The sequence below is a fragment of the Glandiceps talaboti genome, chromosome 7, assembly GCF_964340395.1.
Source record: "Glandiceps talaboti chromosome 7, keGlaTala1.1, whole genome shotgun sequence".
Lineage (NCBI taxonomy): Eukaryota > Metazoa > Hemichordata > Enteropneusta > Spengelidae > Glandiceps > Glandiceps talaboti.
The window spans coordinates 2,512,758-2,532,422 of NC_135555.1; the positions used below are offsets into that span (position 1 = coordinate 2,512,758).

Sequence of the window (19,665 nt, forward strand, 5' to 3'; positions counted from 1 at the left end):
AGTCTCTCTACCGTCAAAAATGGCAGCTCTACGTTTTAAAACGATACTTGTTGTCTTTACGATAGTTCAAGTTCTTCTGATGTGTCATGTTGGCGTTAGTCGTGCCATGGGTACCAAAAACGAAAGTTTTATTAATTGTGAAGAGTTGAATATGGATAATTTCAGCGATATTCCAGAGCAGTGTCAGGTTTGTGAATCTCGGAAAATCGTGTCAGTCAAGAAAAACATCAACGATATACGTAATAGACGTCAGATATAGGATTGATTGGTATGTGTTGTATATGTTAGGAGGGGGGGGGGGGGTTAGGGTGCAGTCTTACACGTGAAATTCAAACCGATAACATTAAGTTTACATGCCATAAACAATTTATTCTTCATGAAACCTACCTGGATTCATATCTGCAGCGCATTTTAACCAATTGTATCCGATATATTATAGCACCTGGACTTGCAACATGTTGCACGACGGTATATTTTTTTAATTATTTTATCTTTTTTTTTTCTAGATATTTTATTATTTCAAGAGATGGTTTACCTATGGATATTTGGCCTTCAATATTGCCTTACTGCCCCTAGGTTTGTAATAAATACTTTGGGTTGAAATTTCATAGCACGTCTTCATATTTACATCATCCATTTGAACAACTGTATAACTTATACGCATAGATCTAGATATGTACGAACAATAACCATATCATGGCATTAACCAAAGCTCCGTAATCAGGCTTAGTGTACGTCATATGTATCCCTTTCCACACGGTTATCTGAATTTTAACGTCTGTGGCACTCTTCTGCTTCGGACGTCTCTTCGGAATTTGCACACATCATTTCAAGTCCAAGTTTTTGCCTGGCAACAAATCACGCGATACGGCAAGTTGCATATCACAGAATGTTTTTTTTTCTGTACAGACCCACACCACTGACTTCTTTTTATGAGTTGAACATTGTAAATGTACGCTCCGGTCTGTATGTTTGTTATTTTAGTCATGCACAGATACTATTTCCTAATTTCCCAAAATTATAACTCACTTTTTAGGTCAAAAATGATTCATTTGTAATTACGACTTTCCATTGACAGCTATTTGGGCATGGGCTGGTGAAGAGGAGGAGACGATTCTTGAGGTACGTAATATTAAAGAGAAATATCATATGGTATTGTCTTGTGCATTGTCCAGCTGGTGACGGTGAGAAATAGTAATTGTATGACGTAACGTGGAGTATGACGTCATAGAAATTAAATCCCCAAAAATATGTTAATGATGTAATACTTATTGTCGTCATTGTTATTAGGAAGTAAGCTAAAATGATGTGAATGACATCATAGATGACATCATTGGTATTTTCCTAAATCAAAGTAATACATAACAGGACAAAAAATGATAAATGCAGTCTTGGATCATGAAGTGTTGTAAAACATTTTATAATGTGAATATGAATATAGCATTCACCATTTTTAATTCGTCATATCGTGTATCTCTTTTTAAACGTACTCTGTTTTTTACAGATGCGACATTCTAGACTACAGGGTGAGGCACGTGTTGTGAAAAATGTCGAAAAAGGACGAGAACTGACGAAAAAAGTGCCAACAACTTGTATCCGACGTAGCACACGTGGTCAAGGTTTGTAGTTATGACGTCATACATATCATTATTCACAATCTTAATCTCATAGGAAATCATACATTTTGTGCGATTCTATATTGGAGTTTAAATTATCTATATATTACTCATTTTGAGATTTCGGGATAGAACATAGTTCCATGTGTTACTTGTGACTTTAGCTATTGAAAAGTCCAAAAAGTCCACATAGGGTTTAGGGAACAAAATAAGTCTTCAATCATGACATAAACCACGTTGATTTCACTTCAAATTTAACAAAACATAAAAATGTGCCTAGAAATCCTTTATTGTAACAAATTCGACCTCCATATTCCATACACATATACATTTTCGATATTGATATCTGAAATCCCGTTTGGTAGATTGATAGCTCCCCCCCCCCACCCCCTCCCCGCACCTCAGTCCAACTCTTATAGTTGAGTTTGAAATTCGATACTCAAATATTGGTTTTATTTATTTATTGCAATATTGCAATACAATTATTTATTTCAGTTTAATGCACACACACATTTTATTGTTTTGAGTTCTGTAATCTTAATGAAACTTTCCTATACTTTACAGGTGACAGTCATTTAATGGACGGTCCGATAGCAGGTCGTACAAGGTCAAAGGTTAAATATGCCAGACAAAAATGGTAAGACTGCAAAAACAGATCAACATAGTCTGCATAATACTTTATAATATGCCTTATATATTAGGATACCTTGTGTTCAATTCTTTCAATGAAGAAAGTCATGATGACGTAGCGGTTCGTATTATAAATTATTGCCTTGATATTGGGTTACTAGTATATGCCTACGGGCAAGGATATATCAACACGACAAGGAGCGGTGTGTTGGTGTATCCTTCCACTGAAAACAAATAACCCAATATCAAGGCAATTCTATGCATGCTATGAAAAAGTCAGCCTCCATACGAAATCTTAGCTGCCATCAAACGTCATACAATCGTCATATAAACTGTTCATATAATCCTTCTGCAATTGTAATTGTTGACACCCTGCCATATAATTTTGTGAGTATTTGTTGACGCTAAAAGTGAGACTGAGAATAATGCAACATAATTTTGTATTTTTATTTCTTTCAGATAAAGCTAAAGGGATAGCCTGGCAGTCTGCAGTGTGATTTTTTAAATCAATTGTACATAGATTTTTAATTTTGTTATTTTACAATTCTTTTGAACTTTTTATGAATATTTTAAACTAGTAAATTAAACAATTTTGCAATATCGAATACCCACTGTTGTCATGGTTTGTGATTGCAATACACATAAATACATAATTCAATTCCACCACAGGAACTTTTTAAAATATTAATTCTCGATCTGTTCATAGTGAATTGTCATTACCGACAACATATATATGGAGTCCATAGATAGCAGTATAAAATTGATAATGATCCGATCATGGCAAAGGCGGATTTGTGAGAAAAAAGAGTACCCTTCAAGAATATCAAGCAAATGTACGTACTACTTGTGGAGGTCTTCACACTTTCTTTTGATGCATGAAATTTAAATGCAATATGTTGAAGTGAACGTACAAAAAAAAACTTACAGATATCTGTCCGAAAAACAAACAACAAAACACTCTGAATTGTTGGTGGTAATTCATTGGACAACCATAAATTCCAACCTTTCACCAACTCGTTACTTATTACATGAAATAGATAATTGACCTGCTTTTGAAAATGAAATGAAATGAACCATCAAAATCCTACACAAATCTTTCAAAAACTGGCCGTTGATGGCGGAAATCCCACGTCCCATTCATTATTATGGCTGCCATGTATCGGTTCGACACGCCTGCAAGCTTGCTTAAATTCTTGGTGATTTTGTCGTTAAAACTGCAACTAACAACCACCGAAGATCGACGAAGGTAGGTTTAGCCACAGCGAGTGCGATGTCTGTGAAAAATTCCAATTGCCACAATATTTGTGAAAAATATATCGGTTGATCTCAAAATGATGTCTGCTAGTATAGTCTAGAGTACATGTAGTATAGTACTAGTACACTCTAGCCAATGGTTTCAATGTACCCGTACGTACCCATGTTAACCTGCGTTCTGTTGTTAGTATGCATTGTGACTGCAATCAATAAAACATACCATATGGATGTTTGACTCGTGGTATTTTGTACATTCAATCAACACAAATTTCTAAATAATACTGTATTATAGCCCGTTACAATGTGTGTAGATAACCATGAATGAAATACGAGTAACGTACAAATCCCGGAAGTGTTTAATACCATGTACTTGTTTCACGTTCAACAACGTAACTTACCGTCTGTGTAGACTATTGTAGTTCACATCGTAGAATCTCACCCCACCCTCACCCACACACACACCTACATTTACATGTGCTGACAACAAGGCAAGGTATCAATCATATCATGAACTCAATTATCAATTTTGCTGGTCCAAATTTCGTCTTCACTGTATTTCAGTCGACCACAGTCCACTATATGACATGAAATAACAAATGATATGTGTGTAATATACATTTCTGTCATCTTTCATCTATGTATCATAAAATACATTTAAAAAAACTTACAGCTAGCAGTAGCAATATATTTATTTCATGATTTCTTCTAAGTAAGTAATTAATTTTTATTTTCATCAGAGATGAGAGTTGTGTTGCATTAAATTAGTCATGATAATAGCACTTACTCTATACTGACTAAAGCCAGGGACACTAATTTATATCTCAGTGTTTATAATAATTATATTACATAATTTATACTGAATTAATTTTACAACACGGTTATTTTATGATCATAATAGACCTTTGAAATAATTTAAGTGTTACTATAAAACAGTTAATTATTCTTGCTAGATGATTGATATATGCATACTGCAGTCATAACGAGATTGTCATATATCAGAATTTAAAATTTCACATCAGTTATCTAGTATGAGGCATTAATATGCAGGTCTGATCACAAAAACCAGAATAATAATTGTGTCAGCCCTATTGTCATGCATAAAATCATCAAAGTCTACAATCAGTTTGTCATCAAATTTATACTTGGACAATGTAATATCACAGCTATACATGCATGTATACACATAATTCCTGGTATGTATTCTAACCACTATACAGTATCTAAATAAGGACTTTGTTCTACATCTAAGTGTTAGTTCTGGTATTTGTCTTTTTTTGTAAGGATAGGATGGTCCTGAAAGCATGTTTAGATTTTGCCAAATGGTAAAATACAGTAAAAAAAATCACATTAGTAGCCTTTTAACTCAGAACTGAATGGAACTCTGAAAAATAATCACACCAGTGATGAAATGCCTAGTATAGTAATATTGTAAGAATACAACCAATTAGTAGTTTTTTCAGTTCTGTAATACATGCAAAAAAAACACACTATATGTCACCCAGATTCTACAATACCAAATACATATTATTCCGTTAGTTTTGGAGAGTTAATGCTGAATACTTAAATCATTGCATGATTAAGGTCTTAGTAGCTGGATCAAAATATTGCATTCATTTCCCAATTTACCATTCCAAAGTGACTATATTGTACTGTCATTAATATAGCTAGATGGCCAGTGCTTCATACTGTACATTTTTGCCATTGAAATTGTCAGTAATGTGTTTACTACCATCATTTATTTAAATTCAGTCTAAAGTTACATTTAAAAGAAAACAATTCAACAGCTGTACAAATGCACGAATGTAAACATAAAGTAAATTTTAACATCCAATTAATTAATAGCCACTCTTAATGATAATAATTATCACAGATGGAAAGTCACTCAAAAGTGTTGTTGTTTTTTCAGTAACAAATTATTCATACTAGACTATTATTCTCATTTCACAAACAGTTTTATTTACTACTACTTGATTTGTTTTCAGTTTATTTTTCTATATTTATAAGGACAAGAACAGTCCAAACTTGTATTGCTCTTCTAATGTACAAAATAATATTTCTTGGTTTTTTTCTATTTATTTCAAATTGAATTTGATGTTTTGATGCCATATTTAAGTGAACAATATGGCTAAAGTTATTTGTATTCTCCCCATTTTGCATACAGTTTTCTGAGTTTTCTGAATTTTTTTTCAGTCTATTTGAAGATGATGTTCTAGTTCTGCCTCCATAGCTGACACAGTCCAAACTTATTCTTCCTATTTTACAAACAGTTGAAAGATTTCTGAAAAATGTTTCTTTTTTTTACAGTTTATTTGAAGATGATGTTCTGACTCCATATTTACAAGGACAGCATGGTCCAAAACATTCCCATCGAGTGACCAGGGATTGTCAAGGTGTTCAGTATGGAAACCTTACACATGAAGCTTTCCCATCATACTCTCCATCAGAACTTCAACTTCCTCTCATGAAAACAAACCGATTCCTAGATCGATGGCAGATCACAGAAAATTTACACAAAGATGTGTATGGACATATTACAATAATCAATAACCCAGCCAGGACAGTTTCAGTTTTAGAACCACAGGAAATTGGTGGCTGCAACAAAAATTTAAGAGCTTCAGTTGAAGATACAGCAAAACAGAAAAACTGCCTTGTTGCTATGAATGCTGGGTTTTTTAATACACACACAGGTGCCTGTCTTGGTAATATAGTCAGTGATGGCAGGATAGTTTTAGACTCCAATGGTATACAAAATGCACATTTTGGCATTAAAAAAGACGGCACATTGTTTTTTGGGTAAGTGATTTCAGTTGTAATTTTGTGAATTGATTTTAACTCAGACTTCTTTGCAAAGACTCGGCTAATGGAATAATGATCCATTGATGAAACATCCTAATATATTATTTGATGTATAAGAATTTTTGTTAGATTTATGCATTTTTTTAAATACAGTGTGCATTAAACACAGATGTACCAAAAGGTCAAAGGTCAGTCTCTTGGTACACTGATATGGTTTTAACATATCTGTAAAGAGTTTTCAGTAGATTATCTGGACACAAAATGTATAAAATTCAAATAATAATAAAAACAGTCCAAACTATCAGAAGCAAATATAACTGAAAATCTAACTGACAACTTGTAACATTTTGAGCTTATTTCTTGCAATTCAGATTAATTGAGATAAGTTTTCTTTTTCAGTTATTTATCCGAGGCAGAGTTATTAGATGAGGTAAATCCATTTACACAACTAGTGGGTGGAGTTGGTTGGGTCATACGAAATGGAGAAACATATGTAAATGCTAGTAAATATATTGAATGTCAGGATACAGAGGAAACTGGTATGTTTGTGTCACTATATCCCTAATGTTTTTATTATTTTTTTTTGCTTTTGTTTTAGTCTGTTATTAATTATTTTTTATTTATATGTATATTATATTACTGTATATGTTTTCCTTGGGCTGCGAACTCGACTAGTTTGAACAAACTATTTGTGTAGTCCAGCCAGAAGTTTAAGTTATTTATATATATTTTTTTTTCTCATTGCCGATATGTTTACTTGATTATTTCATTTTCCTCACTTGATATGTAACATTGGTTGTTGTTTTTTTTTTACCTCTGGTAAATAAATAATAATAATACAATACCTACCAAGGAATATTTACTATGTATTATACTCTCAGAGATGGTATTCAAAAAGCAGGATCATATTAATACATAGTGGCTGTATGAAGTGCACTAGTGATGGTTGCACATACATAACATTTTTGGTAAAAATTCAAGACAGCAAAATGTAGCTTTACTGTGAATAATATTATGTGACTGTATAAGGATTTGGTAGCCCAGTAAATTTCCAATATTAACACAAATATAGATCTAAATATAGTATACATTGTTGTATTGGTGTTTTTCATGTTATACATTTTACCAGTGGTAATTGCACTGCTGTGCAAAACTGAAAAAACTATTGCATACATGTATGCAAATGATATGCAAATTAATACACTATCTTTCCAGGTATATGAAATCACATGATTGCACAGTTTGATTTTTAAGGAAATTTACTGTTTCAAATAAATTTATGTAATAAATAACAGAACCCCATGCAATGCCTGGTGAGTGCCAGTGTGAGTACTTGGGTATGTTCACTCATTCTTGTGGCGTTTTTTTGTTGCATTTTCACTAGCTTTACTCCTAAAAGGACTGCTGCAGAGAACACTGCAAGCACACATTTAAATACCCCAATTATACCACACTTGCACTAACACGTCATAGGGTTCTGTCATTGTCATATATTTATAGTACCGGTATTTATAATAATGAATATCTCAACAGTCATTTCTTTGGTCTACCTATGTATTTTTGTATATATCTACAAATATCAGAAAAACCCAAAATGTGTGATATTAATGTCATCTATGTCCTGCAGGCACTGTAGATCAATTTTTCCGAGTTGTTTCAGCAAGATCAGTGGTTGGTCACGATAAAACTGGTCGATTACTCTTCATTCAGATTGATGGAAAAACATGGGAAAAGGGGTAAGTTTGGTTGTGTGTGTGTGTGTGTGTGTGTGTGTGTGTGTGTGTGTGTGTGTGTGTGTGTGTGTGTGTGCAGTGTGTGTGTGCGTGTGTGTGTGTGTGTGTGTGTGTGTGTGTGTGTGTGTGTGTGTGTGTGTGTGTGTGTGTGTGTGTGTGTGTGTTCATGCATACATGCATGCATGCATGAGGAGGGAGTGTTATATTGTGGTAATGAGACTTGGTAGGGGCTGTGACCTTAGATTTATTTATAGTTCTGTTTTTCCAATGCACAGCTGTGATGTACTAATTCTGTATTTTTAGGACCAACTTGTTTGAGTTTGCCGACTTCCTTCATAAACTTGGTATAGTCAATGCTATAAATTTAGATGGCGGAGGATCAGCTACCTATGTAGTGAATGGAACAACAGTCAACTACCCAACAGATATATGGTGAGAATTGATGGGATCACCCCTCTGTGTTCTTCTTTATTGGGTTATTCCTATTGTATTCCTATTGTATTCTGTAAGCTTGGACGTACCAATCATGAAACATAGGGATGGCTTGAGTAAGGATTGTCAATTTGGATATTCATATATCTTAGCAGCTTGTATACACTTGACAGTAATGCTGAAATCATTTTATCCTGTGAAATGAAAACTGCAAATCAGGTTTATTTACAGTTGAGAGAAAGTACTAAACCAACAGTTCACAGCTATATTACCAACTTCAATAACTTCAACAAATGATGAAATCTGTATTACATGTCTGAGAAGTGATGTATTACAGAGGAACGGACGGACAGATGGACTGACAGATGGAAATAAAAATGAGAACAAAGGATTTCATGCAGTATAAATTTTGAATAGAAAAAAAAGCTGCCCATCTTATTGATCAGACCTACCAAGAACAATATTTTTGTGTATAATAAGATTAAAAATGACATAGAAATTAATATTTTGATGTGTATTTTACCAGTGAAGGGAGTTCTATGTACCGTTGTGACAGACCCGTATCAACAGTTCTATGTGTACATGAACCTGAATGTGACCCAGTAGACTGTAGTAACCATGGCCACTGTGTGTTAGGGCAATGTAGTTGTCATGACAGTTGGACTGGTGACAAATGTGACCTTTTGCAGTGTGGTGCTGCGAATTGTAGTGGACAAGGAAACTGTACTGAAAGTAAGTCATTTATTGCTAAATACAATGTACAGATAACTGATAGGTATAATTGCACTGAACTAATCAGTGTTAACATTTAGACCAGAATTTACTCCAAAAGTCTATAAAAGATGAATACGTGTTTGTTATCAATGAGTCATTCTGTGTTTGTTATCCTTGGTTAAAGAAGAAAGAGAGAAAGTCAAACAGGAAGAATTTTAATTTTATCAAAAATAATGTAAATTCTTCAATGTATAATTATTAAGTACATTCATACCCAATCTGATTAAAATCCGATGTGGATGTCGGCTAATCGTTCATTGCTATTTTACCTTCGTTATTTTGCCTGAATTGACCTGCTTGGTACATGTTTACATTTTTTAGCCTGATCGCCTCCTCTATGAAACATGTACCAAGAAGGTCAATTCAGGCAAAATAACGAAGGTAAAATAGCAATGAATGATTAGCCGACATCTACATCAGATTTTAATCAGATTGATTCATACCAAATTTGATACAATCTTTCAAGTTCAAAGTTGTGTTATTATCAAACTTCAATATTGCATGTTTTGATAGTTTCAACTAATATTTTGTGTTATAAAATGTAGTAAAAATGAACATGTTGATTTACTTCAGATTATATTTTATTGGTAATCTAATCAAACAACAGGATTATATAACACAGCTGTGGTACATAGCTACATCTGTGTAACATATCATTATCATTTATCCTACCTGGATATGATTAACATGTACACACTCACCATCACATCAAACACTCAGTCCTCACACACATCCACACGCATGCACACACACACACACACACACACACACACACACACACACACACACACACACACACACACACACACACACACACACACACACACACACACATTCACCTTCACCTTCACACATTCACACTGATAAAGTGCCATTATCAAGGCATACAGGGTGGCAAAAAAATGGGCTGAATTTTTTATGTTTAGGAGACCCAGAAAAAAAGTCATTTTCATCACAGACAAGGAAGACCAATCCTGCACCTTTGTGGAATAGATTAATAAGAATTGTCAAAGCTGGCTTAGAAGAGACCTATAATGATTCTTACATTGATAATTTGAATGCCAAGTACACAACACAATCAATCATTCAAAAAAATTGATAGTCCATACAATGTAGTTCCTGAATATTTCAAATGTATACTTGTTATAAAAGATGAAATTATACATTTGTTTGTATCAATAGATGGCTGTATATGTAATCCAGGATGGATAGGTTCAGATTGTACTGAGTCATGTCCTGATGGATTCTATGGAGTACAGTGTCATGCAGTATGTCAATGTGAACATGGAGAATGTGATCCGATATCAGGACAGTGTACATGTCAGCCGGGATATACAGGAATACTGTGTGATAGATGTAAGTTGTTTAGTATCGTATAATTGAACTGTCAATGACAACATTTGTACTATTATTTCTTTGTTGATGTGTGTGTGTATGAAGAGACTGTGATTCTATATAAGGACAGCGTACATGTCAGCTGGGATAGTAAGAGTTACTTTTGTACTCCCTAGTTTTAAATTTCACTACATTATGTCATGGCAGGTTTATGAAATATTTCCACTGGCTTATCCATCACTATGGTTACAACTCAAAGATTAGGCCTAAAGCACTTCAAGTACACTGGCAAATGTAATGTTATTTTCCTCTTCACAAAGTTCATTCACCCCTGTTGTCTGAGGAATATAAATCCGAGTAAATGTTGTTTATCTTTATTTCAGTGTGTTCCTATGGTTACTATGGCGACAGTTGTCAACATCTGTGTCAGTGTGGTGATACTTCATGTAGTTGTCACCCTATCTCTGGTAGTTGTAATATGTCATATTTAGAAGTATTTGATAGTAGTCTACATCAAGGTATGTAGAACCCATAATCCAGATTTCCAAGTGCAAGCCACAACAGTCAGATTGTAGTGCCAATGAAAACTTCACATATCTCCTTCTGAGAACTGTCCAATTCTGCCACCTTGGCCATTATTTTTGCAACATGTAGACTATATTTCACCTCCTGGCTATATATCCAGAACATTGATTGTGAAATTTTCTTCCAAACCCTAACTCTCCAAGTACATGTACTCATTTCAGAGTTTATGTTTGATTACTGGTACTCTGAAACTGATGCATGTACACTGAATATCTGATCTATATGTACAAAGAATGCAAAGGGAAAAACCTAGGAAAATACGAGTGACCTAAGGGGTCTTGTCACTATGAGTCAAAGATGAGTTGTAACAAACTATTATCATGAGAGTTTTCCAGCTGACTGAAGAAAAATGTTTTGGAATAAAATTATACCTGTGCAAATATGATGTATGAAAAAATTGAAAAACGATTTTGAACGGCCTTTGCTCATATTTTGAGCACTTAGAAAGTCTGCCATTAACTACCAGGGTATAAATCCTGTATATTCTGTTTTAATAAAACACTTACAACTTGGCTTGTATCATGTAGTATAGCTTCCTTCTTGTTCAGAATTTAATCAGATTACATTGAGTAATCACTTTTGTCTGTTTGTTTTCTCCCAGCCTCAAAATGCATAGCTAATGGTTGGATTAAAGAGAAACATCTTGTACCAACAGTACCACTTGACAACAACTATTTCTTCATTGGTCTGTGTGTTTGTGCTGTAATGCTCCTTGTAAGTGTAGTGGGTATCTTCTTCCTTGTCTGCTGCCGTTGTACCTGTACATGTAGTTCCCGTCCCACCTTGATGTACCACCGATTAAGTGGAAGTATTCCAGATGAAGAGGATGACTCCGAAGAAATATTAATGAATGATTTGAGTTTGAAAAGGTGATCTCTCTGCCATAGTGGCCATTGAGGGTGCTGTAAAACAACATGCTGACCAAACTAAGTTTTCAAAGGGAAACGTATCAGGTGCTCTACTCAAGAAGCTTTACAAACTCATGTGTATGGACAAATTTTACCTTGTGTCTGGATAAGGTAGAAAGTAGATATTTAATTTTTTATCAACTGGAGTGTGATGAATGTACCAGTGAATGTCACTAATGTGTAAATCACATAGTAATCTGAATCCTGGAGATCTAGTTTGTTTTTGTTATCTGAACTATTTATTTATCTGATATGTGGAGGACTGTTTGATCAACCAAACCATTCTTTCAATAAGTGAATTGTTTGGTTATCTGAACATCTGGATTGCTTTTATTATCCAGACAATTTGGTTATCTGAATTGTCAAGTTATCCACCAGATAGTGTATGCCATGATTTACGAGAATGAATCCCATTACTTCCACAGCATTTTTACAGATCTTTATTAAAAATCATGTGTTTATTAAACTGAATTTGAAAATCTGCTCTCAGCATAATGTTGTAAAGATGGACTTCTAGGTGTTGTACTAGCATCTTTCACAACTCTCAAAAAACTATACATTGAATTCACATGATCCACATTGTTGTACAGTTACAGTAACCATAGATACATTGTCAACACAAACACAGATACAGGGTAAGTTTAGTAATGATGTGGTATTAGACTGTTGTACTCCTAGTGGTAGTACTCCTGTCAAATACATATTGTGGCGGATCATAAGTTATACAGACATGACTGCCACAACAGTATCTTTTCCTATGGTGTATTATAAATCAACTAAATTCATTACCATTCTCTACTACCATGGAGGGTCTATGGCAGAACTAAACAAGGCCTTTCTTCCACATTATTTAAGGGGGCAAAAGTGAATTCATCTCATCTTAGCTGCATTTCCTAATAGGGATCCCAGAAAATTGTTACTTCCAAAAGTTACCAATTTTCATAGCTCTGTTTTAAATAAGCTCTGCTATGCAGGGTTTGTAGGAATGACTTGTCTGTGTTTCCAAAGCTTAACAAATGCAGCCAAGATGAGCGTACGTAGCCTCACTTTAATGTTACCATTAAACTGTATAGAGATATACAAAAGCTATTTTATCCATGCAATGAATGGTTCAAAGCCATACTCTCAACTGAAGTATTAGTAGGAATGAGTACACTGAGGAGAATTAGTCTTTTAATATGACTTCCATTCTACATGAATACATCTTTATTTATTTATTTAGGACTTCCAAATTTCAAGATCTTGTCTGTCCAGCTGTAGCTGCAATGTTTGAATAAATTACCTTAAGATTTTACAATGCTAATGTCAGCACAAAACTCATCATAGTTAAGAGTTTCTTATGATCTAAGTGCAGTCTACTTTGAAGTGATTGTTAAGTGCTAATTAACATATGACACCATAATTATGATGTCACCAAAGAATTCATACTTTATAATAGTGAACCTGCTTGAATGTATATTTTGATTATCAAGAATTTTGATATGAAATATTAATTTTATCAAATAAGAGTATTTAAGATAAATGTTAATGTATGACATGGTCTTGTAGTATGTATGTTATGCAGTATATGTAAAATGTCCCATAATTCATTATACAGTGTGTATTATATATGTCCATGATGAATGCTGTACACTGACATGTTCTTATAGTGTGTGTGTGTGTGTGTGTGTGTGTGTGTGTGTTTGTGTGTGTGTGTGTGTGCGTGTGTGTTTGTGTGTGTGTGTGTGTGCGTGCGTGCAAGCGTGCATGCATGTGTATGTGTGTGTGCATGCATGTATGCATGTATGTATGTATGTATGTATGTATGTATGTATGTATGTTATGGAGTGTAAGTGAAATGTAACATAATTCATTATGCAGTGTGTATGTTCATCATGAATACTGTACAAGAATTAGAATTGTTTCTGTGGCATGTTTCATTTTCAGAAGATAATGATAAAGTACTTCCAGTCCAATGTACTATGGTACTATGGTCTAAGACTTTGTCATTTTTAACTGATCAATCCATCAGTTGATTGATTGATTGATTGATTGATTGATTGATTGATTGATTGATTGATTGATTGATTGATTGATTGATTGATTGATTGATTGATTGATTGATTGATTGATTGATTGATTGATTGATTGATTGATTGATTGATTGATTGATTGATTGATTGATTGATTGATTGATTGATTGATTGATTGATTGATTGATTGATTGATTGATTGATTGATTGATTGATCGATCGATCGATCGATCGATCGATCGATCGATTGGTATTTCCAGTGTATGTGATAATACCATAGCACCTTAATATATGAATTTATATATGATGACATTCTTTATACTCTCTCATCCTAGCAATGTAATTATTTCATTACCCTGTATTATGGCACACTTCTTATTTATTTGCCATAGTTCTAAAATACACTGTACACATTTCCATTTTCCTTGTTCTGTACATCCTTTGTAGCCAAGAAGTATTTTGTTGTTTCTTGCAAGTGTCATTGTTTATGTCACTTCTCAGTCATTCCTTGTAGAATTGCCATATAACGTAAACTCTGAATTCTTGCATACATACCAAGAGAATATGTAAAATATGTTGCTTCCTGTTATACAGGAAGTTTATCAACATCACAGTGCATTGTGGGAGGAAATGAAGTGTATTGAGAATGTTAATATTTTATATATGACAAGAGTATTTGAAGTTTTGAATTATTATTTAATTGCTATCATGGAAAAATTGATTCTAAAGATATTTTTAATTGATGTTTGATTGTCTTACTGATTTTTGATATCTAGCAACTTGCAAGTTTGTTGTTTTCACTGCAATTGTATTTTTATGAGAATGTTACATGACGAGGAAACTCCCTAAGAAAAGGTGCAATCTGTACAGAATTGATGGCATTGTAGAGAGGGAGGTGTGTGATACTTCATGGAACCAACAAACTCCCTAAGAAAAAGCCCACTATGTGTACAGAATTAATGGTATTGTGTGGGAAGATGAACGGAAGGCCCAAAAAGAGATAAACTTTATTGCCATTAGAATTGGACTCCAAAACAAACTACGGTGGCTGAAATTGTCTTCCAGAAATTGGTATATGTGATATCATGTTTGTACTTTGTTGCAATGTCAGTGATGTTAAACTTGAAGCCAAGCACTTCAAGTATGAATGGGTCATTTCAAAATAATATATACTAGTATATACCAATGAAGAGACAGAACAATTATTGATATCCATGTGTTTTATTCAATATATTGAAAACTACTAGATTCAAAATACAGTAATTTTAATAATACTATGGGCGTATCCTGGAATTGGAGTTTAGCATTTGTGATTTAATGGCTGCAGATTACGTGCAGTACTTTATCTCAATGCAGATGAGAAACTGCATCAAAGTGTTTTCAAAAGTGTATGAAGCAGAGAGACAATTTACATATCTGTTGATAAAATCTGACCTCTGACCTCTGTATATCAATGCATATACATTGTGTCTTGTGGTCAATATGTCTGTCTGTGAATATTTCAATGTAATTCTGACATACGTCATTGTCATAAAACCACGCCACCATCTAAGACACATCAAGAGGCTCAGTGGAAAAACATGCTGTGGCATGCGTGGACATTCATCTGTATTTTACCTGAGATTCAGCGAGTTCATACAGCCCATTTCATACAGTTTAATGGCTCTGTTTGATGCAACCAATGCAGAAACCAATAAACTACACATACTACACTTTAAGATGGCAAGATTGAAATGTCTTGCTACGTTTTGTCTATTAAAATGAAATAAACCATTGGTCAGAAAGATTCAGTGGAACCCTCACTACACATTGGCTGGAGCATATTACTACTACATAAATGGAGATGGACTGTGATGGAAACACAGATTAGATCTTTCAGGCTATGACCGTACTGCAACAAGACACAAACACACCACACCAAATGTTTTTGATGTCTGCATTTGAGGTATGCGTATGACGGCTTGTTAGTTCATTTCATTTAGACAAAATGTCATAACAAACTGTATTCATTCAATCTTGCTATCTATAAAGTGTAGTATGTACAGTTTCTTATCATTTTCTGCATGGTTGTATCAAACTCAGCCAGTGAACGGTATTAACATGAACCAGGTGGTAAATCTTAAAACCAACATCTACAGACGAGGAAAAAGGTTCATTTTTGATAAATGTGCTTGAGTTCCTGTCTCGTTCATAGTACTTGTATGCAGTTTATAAATTTTGAAATAAACAAAGCAATGTGCAATATCAGTAATTGTCAGTTTCGTTTATGTTGTCATAAAATAAAGAATATGAAATAAATAATTTATGTAATTTTAATATGTATATTATACTTTTATGGTTATAATTATAATCCTTCCAATCGATAAATATCGATCTTTGTCTTTTCACAATCTTGCAAATCTCTGAACCAGTGAAAAAATGACTGGATATACTTAAACCACCAGGTATATATTCCTTTGACACATGATAATTCACTACTTCTAAAAAAAATAAAGATTTAAAGGTCATGACCCCCATCTTTAAGGTCATCGGCAGTCCCATCAAATTTCCAAATAAGGTCATGACCCCATCTTTAAGGTCACCGGCAGTCCCATCAAATTTCCAAATACAGGATTCGTTGTATTTTTAATTTTCATTTGGTCATTTGCTTATACTTAGTATCTAGATGAATGTATTCCTTTGGTGATATTCAAGATATATCTCGACTTAAATTTTTAAAACCGTAGTAAATTTTGATGTACTCTTATCTGATGTCATTTTCATTCTCAACATACACATGCAATCTCATTATAAATCTGATGTAGTGAATACAATTTCTTTGTTTATCTCTTCTATTTCTTTCGGTTGTTGTCCTTTATATTTTTGTTTGCACTCACATCACTCCAGGAACAACAAAATCGAACAATGAACGACACCAAACAAATGAAATAGAGGTAAATAAAGAGTCGTATTAACTACATCAGATTTTAATCAGATTGATGTACATGTAAAATGTGTGTAATGATTCTTTAAGAGTTTATTCACAGTCTCAGCCCTGATCGCATACCATTTACAGTCTCAGCCCTGATCACATACCATTTACAGTCTCAGTCCTGATCGCATACCATTTACAGTCTCAGTCCTGATCGCATACCATTTACAGTCTCAGCCCTGATCTCACACCATTTACAATCTCAGTCCTGATCTCATACCATTTACAGTCTCAGCCCTGATCGCATACCATTTACAGTCTCAGTCCTGATCGCACACCATTTACAGTCTCAGCCCTGATCGCACACCATTTACAGTCTCAGTCCTGATCGCATACCATTTACAGTCTCAGTCCTGATCGCATACCATTTACAGTCTCAGCCCTGATCGCATACCATTTACAGTCTCAGTCCTGATCGCACACCATTTACAGTCTCAGCCCTGATCGCATACCATTTACAGTCTCAGTCCTGATCGCACACCATTTACAGTCTCAGTTCTGATCGCACACCATTTACAGTCTCAGTCCTGATCGCACACCATTTACAGTCTCAGCCCTGATCGCATACCATTTACAGTCTCAGCCCTGATCGCATACCATTTACAGTCTCAGCCCTGATCGCATACCATTTACAGTCTCAGCCCTGATCGCATACCATTTACAGTCTCAGTCCTGATCGCACACCATTTACAGTCTCAGCCCTGATCTCATACCAGTCTCAGCCCTGATCGCACATCATTTACAGTCTCAGCCCTGATCTCATACCATTTACAGTCTCAGCCCTGATCGCATACCATTTACAGTCTCTGCCCTGATCGCATACCATTTACAGTCTCAGCCCTGATCGCATACCAATCTCAGTCCTGATCGCGTACCATTTACAGTCTCAGCTCTGATCGCACACCATTTACAGTCTCAGCTCTGATCGCATACCAATCTCAGTCCTGATCGCATACCATTTACAGTCTCAGCTCTGATCGCATATCATTTACAGTCTCAGCCCTGATCGCATACCAATCTCAGTCCTGATCGCGTACCATTTACAGTCTCAGCCCTGATCGCATACCATTTACAGTCTCAGCTCTGATCGCATATCATTTACAGTCTCTGCCCTGATCGCATACCATTTACAGTCTCAGCCCTGATCTCATATCATTTACAGTCTCAGCCCTGATCGCATACCATTTTCAATCTCAGTCCTGATCGCATACCATTTTCGTCAACACGTCTTGAAAGTGCTTCAGTGACTGTTCCATTTTCCTGGACTCTCTTAAACATTTCTTCAACTCTTGCGCTTTTGTAAATGCGACATCGTATTCGCAAAGGACACGTCTGATTGCAGTTTCCCATGCCTCAACATCCTCTACGCAGTCAACTGTGACATCACGTTTATAAAGTTTACATTTGTCATCTTCCTTCAAGAATTCTGCCACTCCGGAGTTTCCTGTCACCAGTGTTGGAATTCCGGTTGCCATGGCTTCAAAACCCACCAATCCGAAAGGCTCACTTCGAGAAGCCATGATGCAGAGATGACTTTGCTGGAGGTCACGACGTATTTCATCCTGTGTTCCGTATGGCTTCATAACTACCTGAAGAAGTTTATCTTCAGTGTTATATTTTTCAAAGAATTGTTTAGTTTTTTCACTATCATCTCGGTGTACGCCACGGATGATAAGCTTTGGAAGGGTCTTCCGCACGAAACGAAATGATTTTACAACTTTGACCATGGCTTGAGCAACAAGATCATATCCCTTCAACTTTTCTACACCTTTAACTCTACCGAAGGCAATGACTCGCAGTGCGCATTTCTCAATATTTTCGGGTTTCTTGATCTGTACATCGAAGAACTTTTGATCTGGTCGAGGTATCAATTCAATGTGACCAGGTTCCTCTGAGTCAGTTAAGGCCCTATACTTGTTATCAAAATGACTTTTCATTCGCGGTCCTACAGAAACCATCATATTAACCTTCTTAGCTGTCTCAAAAAGGCTATTTTCTCGTTGTTCAACCCTTGCCGGAGTCCAGGTGTCCTTATGCACTTCGATATCTTCAGGGATGACGTGATTGAAAATAAGAACTTTAGCCTCCTTGAATACATCTCTCTTCATGCAAAGAACTGCATCATCTGTGATGGGAGCGTGTCCGACGATAACATCTAACCGAGGAATTTCTTTCCGAAGATGTGGGAAGTACGACCGGTGGCAGCGCAACCATTTTGACGACACTTCGTCTTCAGGAAAGTATTTGTCTTGCTTTGGCAAAATCATATTGATACGCTCCTTTTGGACATCATCCTTATCTTCTTTGTTAGCTTTCACTGCAGTCACGTAAACTTCATGCCCAGCGTTTTTCGCCAACTTAGCCACCAGACGATGAACAGTTGACACTCCGCCTTTAGCAGTCCCCCATTCATCATTTACGATCAAGATTGTCCTGTAAAAATTATTCTAATGAGTCAGTAAACTTTTTGTTAAAAACGAATCATTCCAACTGAAAAACAACATTTTCCATATAAAACGTTTTCATTAACAGTTTGACGATAATTTAAAAGAACATTTTCTGCATGCATGACATTTAATATAGATATTGCCAATGTATATGATTGCACGTGTAAAATTA

General features: G+C 35.0%; 1 protein-coding gene across 1 annotated transcript; it reads left to right on the top strand.

Moving 5' to 3' along the window:
• Positions 1 to 19: 19 nt before the first annotated feature.
• Positions 20 to 12,215, top strand: LOC144437377 (N-acetylglucosamine-1-phosphodiester alpha-N-acetylglucosaminidase-like). The gene is made up of 13 exons (XM_078126303.1): positions 20 to 187; positions 507 to 576; positions 1,079 to 1,122; positions 1,505 to 1,619; positions 2,181 to 2,253; positions 5,805 to 6,293; positions 6,696 to 6,835; positions 7,924 to 8,032; positions 8,333 to 8,461; positions 8,988 to 9,193; positions 10,418 to 10,591; positions 10,954 to 11,088; positions 11,757 to 12,215. The coding sequence occupies exons 1-13, from the start codon at positions 20 to 22 to the stop codon at positions 12,026 to 12,028; spliced, it is 2,124 nt and encodes a 707-aa protein (XP_077982429.1). The 3' UTR covers positions 12,029 to 12,215.
• The last annotated feature ends 7,450 nt before the right edge of the window (positions 12,216 to 19,665 follow it).

Excerpts from the sequence above, each read along its gene's own strand:
- LOC144437377 (XM_078126303.1), top strand. The coding sequence starts at position 20 with ATGGCAGCTCTACGTTTTAAAACGATACTTGTTGTCTTTACGATAGTT. Across the intron at positions 6,294-6,695 it reads GACGGCACATTGTTTTTTGG|TTATTTATCCGAGGCAGAGT; the intron begins GTAAGTGATTTC and ends TTTCTTTTTCAG. Across the intron at positions 8,033-8,332 it reads GGAAAAACATGGGAAAAGGG|GACCAACTTGTTTGAGTTTG; the intron begins GTAAGTTTGGTT and ends CTGTATTTTTAG.